Below are 14,299 nucleotides of genomic sequence, written 5' to 3'. Positions count from 1 at the left end.
ACACCTCAAATTACCCACATCTGTCACTCAAATCTCTTGCAGTGTGTAAATCCTGGGTGGTTCCAGACAGCAGCCAACAGGGGCCAGTTCCCCTCGTTGAACTGGTCCCGACCTCTTTTTTGGCCCTCATATTAAATGCGTAATACAAAAAAAAGTTCCTAATTTTTTATATGCGCTGGCATGGAACAATTCAAATAACTGTTTTTCTATTTCTACTGTTTCCTTTTTTCAATAATGATAAGTTCCACTTTCAGCTCCTGCCATATTCAGACAGAATCGCAGTTTTTATCTGCTAAATCTTAGGTGGCTGTTTGGCCCTTCTCGTATTTAATCAACCATCACCCTGTTTTTGTTTCATTCTTTTGTTCAGTGCCTCAATAAATTTGGTCTGTAACCAACATTGATATGAATGTGTATGTTGAAATCTTGCATAAACAGAGTGTAGGGCTTTTTGTCTTTTATTAATCCAGAGATTGCAATTTCTCAAAAAGTGTTGACTTGTTCTACAAATAAGAGTATCATTGTATCTGCAGTTAGTATTCCATGTCAAGTTTCAAACCTCCAAACATGTTGTGTACCAAAATAAGACAGTATAACCATAATGATAGCATCATATTGAAGCAAGCAGTATGTTAACAATTTAGGCAATATTAATATTTTTGCCTATGCAAATACTAGATACTGATTTACGCCTCATCTTTGTACCCTTCTGACATAATAACCATTTAAATCATATAGGTGATGAAGTAATAGAGAATTTTGCCCACTGACTTTTGACCAACAGGATAAAATAAACTCTTAAAATAAATGTTTTATAGTTCAACTTTTTTTTTTTTTTTATCGTGGTGCTTTTCCCTGCACTCCCATGTCAGGGAGCAGAGCCGGTATCTGCAGGCGCCACACCCATTGGATGCAGCGGAACCAATCAGGAGGCGCGGAGAGGAAAGTTTGCCTTATATGGAAAGGGGCCGCAGCTCGGGCGCAGATAAAGTCCTGCGAGTTGCCTTCGCTGTAGTCGAGCTCAGACATTCGAGAAGTGCACACCTCACGCAGGCACAGAGGACCTCATTTACTTTGGTAAGACCAATAGATATTAGGGTTTTTGCTTATTGTTTCTACTTTAATTCAGCGTTTTTTCCCCGAGACTGTGTTTCCCGCAGCTGTTGCTTCAAACGTAAAGGTTGTTTTATTGTTTAAAATATCTTAACTTGAGGTCGGGGAACAAGTGATGCCGGTGTTCAGCTTAGTAGTTGCTGTTTTAAATGGGTATTTTGCTCTTTGCTTTAAAATGTTTGAAATGTACCTTGGTTGTGTATGTAGCACGTTTAGACGAGTGGTTAATTTCTCTGCAAATTTATTTAAAATTTTTACTAATACGAATGTATTAAAAAGCTGAGGTGGGTTTTATTTATTTTTTGTCCTGTCAAATGGCCATCTCTCTGCATCACCTTACTGCTGGCTTTGACTTTGGAAGATGGCTCATTAGTTCATGTACGTGTCTTTGGATGGTTGACTCATTCCTAGTAACCACAGTGCAGGGAGTGGTCGCATGTCGGTGTCATCTGAGGCTGGCGGTGACACCCGGGATGGTTTCCGGGCAGGTCTGCCGCTGCTGTCTCCAGGCTGCCCTCACTTTTTTCCTTATATGGTCATGTCCAGAGAAACTGCCTTTTGTTTCAAGGCTCTGGATTTGAATTTGGATCTGCTCAACTGCGACATCTAGCGTATAGTGGCTGTAACGGCAGGTTTTTTTTGTTTTAACTGCATCTAAATTTTTATTTTTTTCCTCTCCTAGAAAAAATGGAAGACGAAATTGCTGCCCTCGTTGTTGACAATGGCTCTGGAATGTGCAAAGCTGGCTTTGCAGGAGATGATGCTCCACGTGCTGTATTCCCCTCCATTGTTGGCCGCCCCAGGCATCAGGTACACACTTTATTTTCTACAGATCAGCTACATATGATCACAACCTTTAAACAAGCATTGACACTGATTCTCTCCCTCTCCAGGGTGTGATGGTTGGAATGGGCCAGAAGGACAGCTATGTCGGTGATGAGGCACAGAGCAAAAGGGGAATTCTAACCCTGAAGTACCCCATTGAGCACGGTATTGTGACTAACTGGGATGACATGGAGAAAATCTGGCATCACACCTTCTACAATGAGCTAAGAGTTGCCCCTGAGGAGCACCCTGTCCTGCTCACTGAAGCCCCCCTGAACCCCAAAGCCAACAGGGAGAAGATGACCCAGGTAACTAGTGCCACAGCTCTTGCGATCAAAACTTCCCTCATGGGTGGGGTTTGACCTGTAAGCATTTCTCTGCTCAGTCTTCAAATGCATCCTGTTCCTTTGAACTTCTAGGTTTCCTCTCCTTGAGCTGAAAGCTTCTTCTCTTCAGATGCTTCAGGTTTCTGTTTTCCTGCACTGAATCAGGAATGATTTGTAGCAGCATGGGGCCTGCAGTTTTTCAAATTTCTTACCGGCTTAAGATGAGAATTGAAACTAATGTGGTTTTTCTGCATGTCTGGACTCTTTACTTAGCACCTTTAATTAAAAAAAAAAAAACTAAAGCTATGTTTTTGGCTAACATAATGACTTAAGTCTTGACTGAAATTGACTAAGTGCTAATTTCTCCTTCTAGATCATGTTTGAGACCTTCAACACACCTGCCATGTATGTAGCCATCCAGGCTGTGTTGTCTCTGTACGCCTCTGGTCGTACCACTGGTATCGTCATGGACTCGGGTGACGGTGTGACCCACACAGTGCCGATCTATGAAGGATACGCTCTGCCTCATGCCATCCTGAGGTTGGACTTGGCTGGCAGGGACCTCACAGACTACCTCATGAAAATCCTGACTGAGAGGGGTTACAGCTTCACAACCACAGGTGAGCATTAACGCATCAACTCTTTATGGGTAAGTGGCCCTAATAGTTGGAGCGCTGAATAATCCTTGCCAAATATCTTGTCCCTCAGCTGAGCGTGAGATTGTGCGTGACATCAAGGAGAAGCTGTGTTATGTTGCTTTGGACTTTGAGCAAGAAATGGGAACTGCTGCTTCCTCCTCTTCATTGGAGAAGAGCTATGAGCTGCCTGACGGTCAGGTCATAACTATTGGAAATGAGAGGTTCCGTTGCCCAGAGTCTCTTTTCCAGCCTTCCTTCCTTGGTGAGTTGCACGAGGACACCTATGTATAGAATAAACTAACCTTGGAAGGGTTTCTAACAAATCGTCACTCTTTGACAGGAATGGAGTCCTGTGGCATTCATGAGACTACCTTCAACAGCATCATGAAGTGTGACGTAGATATCCGTAAGGATCTCTATGCCAACACTGTCCTGTCTGGTGGAACCACCATGTACCCAGGCATTGCTGACCGTATGCAGAAAGAGATCACTGCCCTAGCACCCACAACTATGAAGATCAAGGTAAAAATGACTGTCAAAAGTCTTGTGCCATTTAAAACATTGTTTGAAAGTTCCCTTTTTTAACAACACTCCTCTCTTCACAGATTATTGCACCCCCAGAGAGGAAGTACTCTGTATGGATTGGAGGCTCCATCCTAGCTTCCCTGTCCACCTTCCAGCAGATGTGGATCAGCAAGCAGGAGTATGACGAGTCTGGCCCAAGCATCGTCCACAGGAAGTGCTTCTAAACAGACTTTTCAACTCCAAACCCTCCCCCTTTTCAAATAAACACTGCTCCAGTCCAGACAGGCTCTGCATACCTGCACCGACACACTGTGTGCTGAGTCGACACCTCTTCCATTCTGTCATCACTATCGCTCTGGCACTATGGCCCCCTGATGGGGGTAAAACTCTACAGGAAGTAAAGAGCATCCCTGGTGGTGTGAATGTGTGGAAAAACATGTCAGTTGTGTAGGTCATTCCAGATGTCTTATGTTCACCACCTTATTTGCCTCTATGAAGGTTTATTCTGTTGGGCTTTTTGCCCAACAGATCTGTAGTATTGCTTAATATGTAAGTTATGTAATCTGAACTTGTGTTTTGTTTTTGTACCCGGCCTTAATATTTGGTCCAGTTTGTCATCCTGCAAAGAACAAGGCTCATACCTTGTGTTGAGGTGTATGAAGGTTTGTGCATGGAGTGTCAAACCTCCAGTGTACACAACAGCCCAATAAAGCGCACATGTCTGAGATTCTTGTCTACTGGGTCTTGTATGTAAAGTGTACTTTTTTTTTTTTCTACCCCCCCCCCCCCAATTGTCAATGTGTTTCTCACTACATTTAGACTGTTCTGTACAGTTATAGTTGGCATTAATGATTGCACTGCTGCTTTGAGGGCATGAGGTTCTGTATTGTAAATTCAACTCGGGTGAAGGGGAATTTCTTCTTGCAAACTATCAACTGCAGTGTAAAACTTAAGCTAGGTTTTGTTATTTATTTTTTTTTTTCGGGGGGAGGGGTCAACTAAAACCTACAGAATTTAAATGCAGTGGGAACGTGGTACCTAATTGGCATTTAATTTTAAAAGCTTTACTATAGACTTAAAATCCATTTGGCATATGGTGTAGCATCCTTTTACAAAGGCCGTATTTGTCAAACGTAGCTGTACAGTTTTAGCCATATGGTCCTAAAAGTAATGGCTTTGTTTAATCCAGTCTTTCAGCTTAAGTCCCCTAAAAGTATTTCCACAGGAAGTTTAAGCTGTATGCTGCAGATATGTTGGGTACCTTATCCTACACTAATTGAATCTGCAGCTTAGAATTTTCTGGTGTGATTGCACATTGGCCAGTAGGTAACGGTGAAATAACACACTAGCATACAGTAATGTTGTTCAGCAGAATCAGTCATTTTTGTGAAACACAAGCTTTGGAATTATAAATTAGGCTGTTAAAATTCTGACAGTTAAGGATGCAAACATAGAAATACACTCTTTAGTAAAAATGCACTGAAAACAACCTTGGAGGAAAAAATATCTACTTTCTGTAAAGTGCAGCTTGTCACTCGGTCTGATTGCCAGCAAGGATGTCTGTATGTAGGGGTGAATCTGCAGAGGAGACTAGTTGTTCTAGATTTAGTCCAGCTGTTCCATTGCTGCAATTCTGGTGGGATCTGTAGCAATGCATCTAAACTTGTATCATAAACCTAGTCCAGCCCCAGCTCGAACAGGCTTACCTTCACACTTGTCTAAGGCTTAGATCAGGTTTTTTTTACTCAAGCAATTAAACTTTTTTTGGCTTTCAAAATAGCTACATTTTAATCTCAATTCCTCCAGCCGGATTATGCACATCCACTTTGGGAAAAATCAAATTCTTAGAAATATGTGTAATTCTGTGGGGTGCTGTTTGCAAAGTTAAGCGGTTAAAAATTAGGAGCAATATTTATGGTTATTTAGCATGTTTTAAGAGAAAAATAGGGGGGTTATTTTTTCACTGTCATAAAAATCTTACTTTTTTAAATGTTTCGTTTGGAGCCAAATATTCAGCTTGCAAATTAAATATTTAGTTAAATATTTAGCTAAACTAAATATTTCACAAAGTAAGATTTTTATAAATGAATGACATAGTGAAAAAAAATCACTTAAGGGCTACTTTTCTCTTAAAACATGCTAAATAATAACCATACATATTCTGGTGAACAAAATCCACTGGAATTTGCTTTTTCAATTCAAAAGGTCAGAAATAGCGTTCTGCTCTTTCTTTTTTGGTCCCTTATCAAGCCTTATATGTCTATGCTCTAAAATGCATCTACAGGAAGTTGATCCATCCATTAAATTCTTCCCCCTGGTGCAGCTTCTAATATCTTCCGTCTCGCTGTTAGCGGCCAGTTGCCCCCCCCTTTATCTTCTGCGATTCGGGATAAAAGCAGATGGACCAGATCATGGAAGGCCGGTTGCTTTAATTAACATTTCGGAAAAAACAAATAAAAAAAAAACAAACCATGAATGAGATTGTATCCGGGGTTTTGGAAGGCATGGATCGACAAATCGAGCAAGTAGGTTGGCCAGTGTTCGTCAGGATGAGTTGGATATCCTACCATTCGTTGATCAAACCGCTTCCAGCTAAAGACCGATCATCCTAAATGTCTTTATTAGGCCTTCGTATTATTCAACAATAGCGGAAAAGAAACATAACGAATAATCCAATCTAGGTGACAGTCTGTTTTGTCATATTATTCACTAGCACACTCTCTACCACTATATATATAAGTGCTATGCTAAATTTACTATTTATCTCACATTAGTATAATATAAAACTGAGTTTTCTGTGCTATTTATGGTGACATAAACTGTCAGCAGGTGTTTCCAATAACTGCTGGAGAGTCAGTTACACTCTTCTTTACCGAATTCCTTTAATCTTTTTAAACGATGAAAGCTCCTTTTCAGGTCGTACAATATTCATTGGGTTTAATTGACTTCCACAGCTTTAAATGCTTTAGGACCTTTGGTCTGCTGCACAGCATAAGCTTGACTTTATATAAAAAGCAAAAATTTCTGATCTTTTCTTGACTCTTGCAGAGTCTTCCTAACGCTAACGCAGTAAAGCAGCGCCAGATCATGACACTCCTCCCTCCATGTATAAAAACAATGTTGTTTTTCTGACATCTGTCATATTCTCTCACTTTAACTGCTTAAAAATCAGCATTTAAAGTTTTTCTATTTACTATATTCAGTCAGAGAATTAAAAACATAATACCATCCCAAAGGACAATTTCTAATCACTTGTTTTTGATATTATTTTTGTTAGTAAAAATGATACAATGCATGCACATAGAGAACAGGTAAACATGTGGATTAAAGGCCTGGGAAGCTGTTTGAACCTGAGTCCACCTTAACTAAATCAAATGAAATCTAACTGAATATTTTTCTCTGTCTCTCAGGCTGTGTGTGACCAGGACACCATCTCTTCTGCCTTGGTTGGGATGTCAGATTTGTCTGATGAGATCATGCTGTGTATCCTCCGTCATGTCCCAGTCTGCGACCTTCTCACCAATGTGGCAAATGTCTGCCAGAAGTTACACGCACTTTGCTACGACAAGACCTTGCTTGCACATGTCAAATTTTCTGAAGAATATAAGGTGAAGTCATCAGAAATACCCTCTTTAGAGTCAATAGTTTAGGACTGACAAGTTCTCTTCTTTAATGATGTCTTCATTTCAAAAACAGCTGCATCCCCCCCTTTAAAGAATACAGGAACATTTTTGGTAGATTTGGTTCGAATGAACAAAATATTAAATAAACCTTTTACTTCCAGGCTGATGATCAGTTGGTCCGTCACACACTAAAGCTGCTGGCCAATCATGTGCAGTCCCTCAGCCTCAACAGCTGCTACTGGCTGTCAGTCTCCACTCTGGAGCTGCTGGCGCGCTGCAGAGGAGTAACACATCTGGATGTCACCGGCTGCCGCTTCACCTCCCTTTGCCTGTCCCGTCTCTTGTCCTCACTTTCATCCCTTAGATCGCTGGCGTTTGATGTTAGGCCCTGTTTCAACTCCGCTTTGCTCAGCTCAGAAGCCGTGGATTCACTGAGTCGCCTCAAGGAGCTGAGGCAGACGCTGTTTACACCAAGCTATGGCGTAGTACCTTGCTGCGCCCAACTCCGCAAGTAAGACTCAGTCCTTTGTACAACCTCGTACTGCATCATCAGTATTGATTTTTGAAAATGTGATGTTTAATTTGCAAGTTAATGCTTGTCGCCATACTTGAGAATTTAGAAACCAGATGATCGGAGCATTGTAATGAATTCTAAAGGGGTAGGATAATTATATATGGGCTTAAAACGTTTATTGTTGTTGTTTTTACAACATCTGTTTTACATGTTTTACTGTAGAATCTCGTGAAAAAAGAAAGGCAATGTTGGATTGTTTGTAGTTACTATCTTTCTTGATTATGCCCTGATCATAAGTACAGCACCTTGTGTCACCTGCATTGAGTTTTTCTCACACAACATTCATCCTTTGTTGGAGTTTAGCAAGATTACAAAACCAGCTAGACTTGTGTTTTAGGATTTATTTTTTCCAGAGGATAGTGTTGGTTTTATGGGATTGATTGTTTGCTTGTGTGTTTCAGGCTGATGCTGCAGTTTGACATCCCAGATGTAACTAAAGAAGGTGTCGGTGTTTGCTGCCAGCTGATGGTTGGCCAGAGTAGTGTGCCACATTACGAACAGCTGGAGGAGTTTACAGCCAGACTGGCACCAGGAGAGGTGACCTTGTTAAGATTCCTGTTATACAAACCTTCTACCATCTAAAATGTTCACTATAGAGATGGTTCAATTTTCTTTTCATAACAGGTGAACCAGACGTTGCTCCTTCTCTACCTGGCCGTGTTTAGTGTTCACATTCCAAAGCACCTTAGAGTTTTCATCGTTTCAGTCCCCGGTCCCAATCCGGCTCACTGGCCTGCTGCTCCCTCACTGGCTAAGAGCCTCGGTCAGCGAGGCGATCTGGTAGCTCTGCAGCTCCCCCGCACCTGGCTGGATCCAATGTCCCTGAAACAAGCTCTGGAAGGAAACAGCCCCAAACATCTGAGTTTCAGCCGCTGCCCTGCGCTGTGGCCGCAGGCCTTTGAGTCGCTGCTGAACGGAGGAGTCAGAGACGCCTCTCACCTCATCAGCCTGAATCTCAGCGGGATCAACCATGTTCCGTACTCTGAGTGCAGGAGTGTGGAGGATCAGCTGGTGGCACGGACGGTGAGCCATTTGGCTGCAGCCTGCTCCAATGTTAAACACCTCAACTTGATGCACACACATTATCATCACGAACATTCGCCGGGGCTGGATGGAGAAACGCACCTCTGTGCCAGCTTGGGGAGATTCCAACACCTGCGTTCTCTGACCCTGCCTGCATGCGCTTTGTCAGACGGTGTAAATACGAATCACATCTCGGCGCGTAACTCTGCTCCCTCACTGCTGTTCCAGGGATTGAAGAAGGCAACGCGTGTGGGTCTCCAGAACTATAAACCCCATTCAGAGCCTTCTCCTGCTGGGGACACTACCTCTGGACTGACCTCTCTCACAGCTGGTTGTCCGTTTTTAGAAACCTTTGAGATCATCGGTCCGGGTTTTGCCTCCACGCTGCCTCGGCTTGAGCCGTGCACTCGTGCCAGCGTTGAGCCTCGTGGAATGTGCGCTTGGGCAAAAGGAGTCGGAGATGCACACCTAGCAGCACTCGAGGCTTTGCCTCGGTTACGCCGTTTGACGCTGGCTGGACTTCCAGGAGTTCTCAGAGGAACAGGACTGGTGCAGTTGGCTAAACGGTGCAGAGACCTACGTGTGTTATCCTTAGCCAACCTGGGATCGCTGAAAACCATGAACTACACCGCTGCCTTGGTGGAGACACTTAAACATTGCACACAACTGCAGGAACTCAGGTAAGAAGATGGCTTCACATTTCCTTTCCCTTGTAGAAAAAAGCCATAAACAAGCAAATATATTAATTAATAGCATTCCTTTTTTAAATTGAACCTTCTATTCAGTTATTATTTGGCTTAAATAATAGTGAAATTGGCCATTTGAAAAAAGCTTATTTTTTGTATTTATTTGATATTATTTATTTCCATCCATCTTTTGCTCATCCCTTACTGTGCGGTAAAGTGCATTTGTAAATCTAAAGTTTTCATCTTTGTTACGTTCACTTAATTAGTGTGTGTTTGTTTTAGGTTAGAGCAGCCATACCTGAATGCCAATGCGTCTTTTTTTGAGGCCCTGTCCAGCTGCACCCGCCTCCAGCGGCTCTGCCTCATCTCACGTTGTGGCACCTTTGACCCTTCTGCCACAGAAGCCTTCATAGAGCGATGCTGTCATGTAGTAATGTGCCACATGTTCATGGGTGGTACCCTGGTGGCCTGCAAGACACTGCAGAAATCCCTGCTGGACCGGTAAGTGAGGGTGTTGTATTTACAGAGCTGGGAAAACTCATTAACTCTTTTTTTTTTCTGTTTTGTCATTAAGATACTTTAGATCCAATGTCAATTTATATGGCAATATAATTTTAGTCTGTTTTTTCAAATAATAGTCTATGATTACAGCGTTTACTACTGACTGGTGTTTGGGTTTTATGTAGTTCTTATATCCTTTTTTTTTTTTTTTTTTTTTTTTTTTAAAGAAATATTTCTTAAATGTTATATTGGAGGAGTTTTAAAAACATAAAATATTAGTGATCTTCTGTTAAATATTTGTATTGCCTTTGTGCAGGCATCTGTTGGGGTCACCTGGGCAGTCTGTGCATAGCTTTTATTTTGTTTATATCTACAGGTGCTGGTCATAAAATTAGAATATCATGAAAAAGTAGATTGATTTCAGTAATTCCATTTAAAAAGTGAAACTTGTATATTATATTCATACATTACATACAAACTCATATATTTCAGATGTTTATTTTGTTTAATTTTGATGATTACAAATGACAACAAATGAAAATCTCAAATTCATCATATCAGAAAATTAGAATATTACTGAAGACCAAGAAAAACAAAGGATTTATAGAAATGTTGGCCAACTGAAAAGTATGAACATGAAAAGTATGAGCATGTACAGCACTCAGTATTTAGTTGGGCCTCCTTTGGCCTGTATTACTGCAGCAATGCGGCGTGCCATGGAGTCGATCAGTCTGTGGCACTGCTCAGGTGTTATGATAGCCCAGGTTGCTCTAATAGTGGCTTTTAGCTCTTCTGAATTGTTGGGTCTGGTGTATTGCATCTTCTTCTTCACAATACCCCATAGATTTTCTATGGGGTTAAGGTCAGGAGAGTTTGCTGGCCAATTAAGAACAGGGATACCATGGTCCTTCAACCAGGTACTGGTAGCTTTGGCACTGTGTGCAGGTGCCAAGTCCTGTTGGAAAATGAAATCTGCATCTCCAAAAAGTTGGTCAGCTGCAGGAAGCATGAAGTGCTCTAAAACTTCCTGGTATGTGGCTGCGTTGACCCTGGACCTCAGAAAACACAATGGACCAACACCAGCAGATGACATGGCACCCCAAACCATCACTGACTGTGGAAACTTTACACTGGACTTCAAGCAACGTGGATGAAGTGCCTCTCTTCTTTTCCTCCAGACTCTGGGACCTTGATTTCCAAAGGAAATGCAAAATTTACTTTCATCAGAGAACATGACTTTGGACCACTCACCAGCAGTCCAGTCCTGTTTCTCTTTAGCCCAGGCAAGACGCTTCTGACGCTGTCTGTGGTTCAAGAGTGGCTTGACACAAGGAATGCGACAGCAGAAACCCATGTCTTTCATACGTCTGTGTGTGGTGGTTCTTGAAGCACTCACTCCAGCTGCAGTCCACTCTTTGTGAATCTCCCCCACATTTTTGAAGGGGTTTTGTTTCACAATCCTCTCCAGGGTGCGGTTATCTCTCTTGCTTGTACACTTTTTTCGACCACATCTTTTCCTTCCCTTCGCCTTTCTATTAATGTGCTTGGACACTGAGCTCTGTGAACAGCCAGCCTCTTTAGCGATGACCTTTTGTGTCTTGCCCTCCTTGTGCAAGGTGTCGATGGTCGTCTTTTGGACAACTGTCAAGTCAGCAGTCTTCCCCATGATTGTGTAGCCTATAGAACTAGACTGAAAGACCATTTAAAGGCTTTTGCAGGTGGTTTGAGTTAATTAGCTGATTAGAGTGTGGCACCAGGGGCCATCAATTTTGAACCTTTTCACAATATTCTAATTTTCTGATATGATGAATTTGAGATTTTCATTTGTTGTCATTTGTAATCATCAAAATTAAACAAAATAAACATCTGAAATATATGAGTTTGTATGTAATGTATGAATATAATATACAAGTTTCACTTTTTAAATGGAATTACTGAAATCAATCTACTTTTTCATGATATTCTAATTTGATGACCAGCACCTGTATATAGAAAATGACATTGTATCAATTGAAATGAAGAAATCTGTTGTTTTGGCCTTATCGTCCATCCCTGCGTACACATTTTAATATTAGATCAATATTACCTGAATAAATACAATTTATAAATGATGATTCCATTTATTGACAATAAAAGTGTTTCAAGAACAACTCTACCTTTTTTAGTATAAAATTAATCAAACCTGTTTTAGAATCAAGAAGTAACTTTGATTAACCAGACTTTTCTGGAGATGTTTGGTCTGGCCAAAACCAGACTTTATTAATACTAGAGTCAATCTAAAAGATGATTAAGAATAGATAAAAATATAATCCTTGTTATTCTAAGACTTTGGGACTCCAGAGAATTACAGTGAGACCCATACAATCAAATCAAATAAAGGGGTGGGAAGAAAATCATAGTGGAGAAGTATTGGAGATTGGCAACTCATCTGGGAGGTAAAAAAATAAATAAAACGACTCTAAAGAACAGCTGAGGCTCTGTATGACTCAGTTTCCTCTGTTAAAGCTGTATTTATGATTTAATAATAAAGAGACTGAGGATAAACAGCTTCCATGGAAGAGCTAAAGACCAAAACAGCAGCTGTCTAAAAGCAACATAAAAATCCATCTGACATTTCCCCCCAAAAAAGAGGGATGAGCAAGAAAAAAAAAGATTGTTCCTGCTGGGAAATCCTACATACCTCCATTAAAAATGATTTTTTTTTCCCCCATGAGAAACATTGGGTTTGGATAGTTTATATGTTTAATAAACTAATTCCTGATATGAAAACTGATTTTTTTCTGTTATTAAGTTACTTCCCTTGATATTGCAATCTGTTTGGTGAGCTGAATCATTTAGTTGTGACAAAATAAAAAAAAAAGTAGAAGAAATCTGCAGGAGGTTAATGTGTATTATGTAATATAGGAATAAAGAAGATTATATCAGACATTCTGTCGTGCAACAAATCTAAATTTCTCTCTTTGATTTTAATTTTTTGTATCCTATTTGTCAGATTTTCAGCTGAGCGTCCGCCGCTCAGTGTGGTCATCTATCCATTACAGCACGAGGACCTGCCCTCAGTCATCAGGGGGATCCCACTCACACTTCTGGATCGAATCACTCTTTTTCAGAGCCACGTGGCACAACCTCCACATTTATCACCGATGTGACTTCACCGATCATCTTCAATTTAATCTCTGCTGCTGGAAAGAAAATTCACTTAAATCTGATCAGAAACCTGTTAGGTTGCTGATTGGGGAAACAGCATCGGTCTTTAAGAGAATAAGTCAACCGTGTTTACATTTGTATTGCAGGGTAGAAATGGCTTTTAAAGGACATTTACTCATTCATGAACACATGCTGCTACTTGGGCATCCCAGTTGTAAATCATTTCATCACTTAAGCCACTATGTTACCTTTGAAATAAGTGCCAACAATATGTAGTGAAGGAATCTTTGTAAATGAAGCTGTTACTCGGCAAAGGTTCTAATAAATTCCTCTGAGTAATTTTTATGTCTTGTTCTCTGTGCCTGTTTGTTCTCCAAAATCAGCAGTCTCTAATGATAAGAATGCTAATGGCTCCCAAAGATGAGCAGGAAATCAGGTCAGTTGTGTAGTTTAATGGCTAATAGCAGTATTTCATTAGTAGTGGGGCCAGCAGCAGGACACATAGATTATGAAGCTGAAGCTAAAAAATAAGATTTCAAAGACTACAAGCTGGTTAGATGGATTGAATTATGGTATAGAAATGAACTGATGGTGCAGTTCAATGTAATTCCACAAGAATTGTCCAATCTGATCAGCTTCATTGTAAATTATCAAAAGCTTGTATTCTTGTGACGTAGTAGAGATATAAGGCGTATTTCTGAGACATAGAGGAAAGAAGGAGACAGGCAGGAGGATTGCTGATGTTCCTCACAGACTGTTAAATGAAACAGTCCTTCAGTTTATTGGATCTGGACCGAAGGCGCTATAGTCTGACAAAATGCTGCCTATGCAAGGAATGTAGGATAACCACCAAAGAGCACAAGAAACTTAACACATATTTCCATTCTAACAGAGTTTATAGTCAGATGAATTAATGAAAGGCATCCCTTCCTTGTGGCAAGAATAAAAAATAGAATAGAACAAAAAATTTCTTTATTGTCCCAAAATGGGGAAATTGTGGTGTTACAGCAGTAAAAGGTTATAGTCACACAATGTGGACCTTAGAAAAGTATAAAAACAACACATAAGAAAATAAAACAAAGTATTGTGTGTACATTATTTTACAATATAAATACTATGTATCTGGATAATAACAAATCAATAACAGCTAGGGACATTTTTACAGTAATGGATATGTAAAAAATAGCTGCAACACCAGAAATGTGCAAAAAAAATGACAGCAGCGTGTTATTTAACTAAGACAGAAATTTTGAAGAAAATCACAATGACTGTAACAATTTATTGTAGTTGTTGGGAACAGTGATAGTTATACAGTCTT

The 14,299-nt window shown here is 40.5% G+C and overlaps 2 protein-coding genes across 2 annotated transcripts; both read left to right on the top strand.

The window, feature by feature from the left end:
• Nucleotides 1-924: 924 nt before the first annotated feature.
• Nucleotides 925-4,154, top strand: actb1 (actin, beta 1). Its single transcript, XM_038285342.1, has 7 exons — nucleotides 925-1,077; nucleotides 1,796-1,923; nucleotides 2,007-2,246; nucleotides 2,638-2,884; nucleotides 2,973-3,164; nucleotides 3,243-3,424; nucleotides 3,508-4,154. Exons 2-7 carry the CDS (start codon nucleotides 1,801-1,803, stop codon nucleotides 3,649-3,651), a joined length of 1,128 nt encoding a protein of 375 aa, XP_038141270.1. The 5' UTR covers nucleotides 925-1,077; nucleotides 1,796-1,800; the 3' UTR covers nucleotides 3,652-4,154.
• Nucleotides 4,155-5,748: 1,594 nt separating this feature from the next.
• fbxl18 (F-box and leucine-rich repeat protein 18) lies at nucleotides 5,749-13,326 on the top strand. The gene is made up of 7 exons (XM_038285358.1): nucleotides 5,749-5,952; nucleotides 6,838-7,035; nucleotides 7,212-7,561; nucleotides 8,026-8,161; nucleotides 8,249-9,327; nucleotides 9,616-9,834; nucleotides 12,827-13,326. Exons 1-7 carry the CDS (start codon nucleotides 5,899-5,901, stop codon nucleotides 12,981-12,983), a joined length of 2,193 nt encoding a protein of 730 aa, XP_038141286.1. The 5' UTR covers nucleotides 5,749-5,898; the 3' UTR covers nucleotides 12,984-13,326.
• Nucleotides 13,327-14,299: the final 973 nt, after the last annotated feature.

This window comes from Cyprinodon tularosa, unplaced genomic scaffold (assembly GCF_016077235.1).
Source record: "Cyprinodon tularosa strain WSP-4 unplaced genomic scaffold, ASM1607723v1 ctg21, whole genome shotgun sequence".
NCBI classification, from domain to species: Eukaryota; Metazoa; Chordata; class Actinopteri; order Cyprinodontiformes; family Cyprinodontidae; genus Cyprinodon; species Cyprinodon tularosa.
Note: the sequence above shows the minus strand (reverse complement) of the source record. Positions and strands in the feature narration are given on the sequence as shown.

Excerpts from the sequence above, each read along its gene's own strand:
- actb1 (XM_038285342.1), top strand. The coding sequence starts at position 1,801 with ATGGAAGACGAAATTGCTGCCCTCGTTGTTGACAATGGCTCTGGAATG. Across the intron at positions 2,247-2,637 it reads ACAGGGAGAAGATGACCCAG|ATCATGTTTGAGACCTTCAA; the intron begins GTAACTAGTGCC and ends TTCTCCTTCTAG. Across the intron at positions 2,885-2,972 it reads TTACAGCTTCACAACCACAG|CTGAGCGTGAGATTGTGCGT; the intron begins GTGAGCATTAAC and ends CTTGTCCCTCAG.
- fbxl18 (XM_038285358.1), top strand. The coding sequence starts at position 5,899 with ATGAATGAGATTGTATCCGGGGTTTTGGAAGGCATGGATCGACAAATC. Across the intron at positions 7,036-7,211 it reads AATTTTCTGAAGAATATAAG|GCTGATGATCAGTTGGTCCG; the intron begins GTGAAGTCATCA and ends TTTTACTTCCAG. Across the intron at positions 9,328-9,615 it reads ACACAACTGCAGGAACTCAG|GTTAGAGCAGCCATACCTGA; the intron begins GTAAGAAGATGG and ends TGTTTGTTTTAG.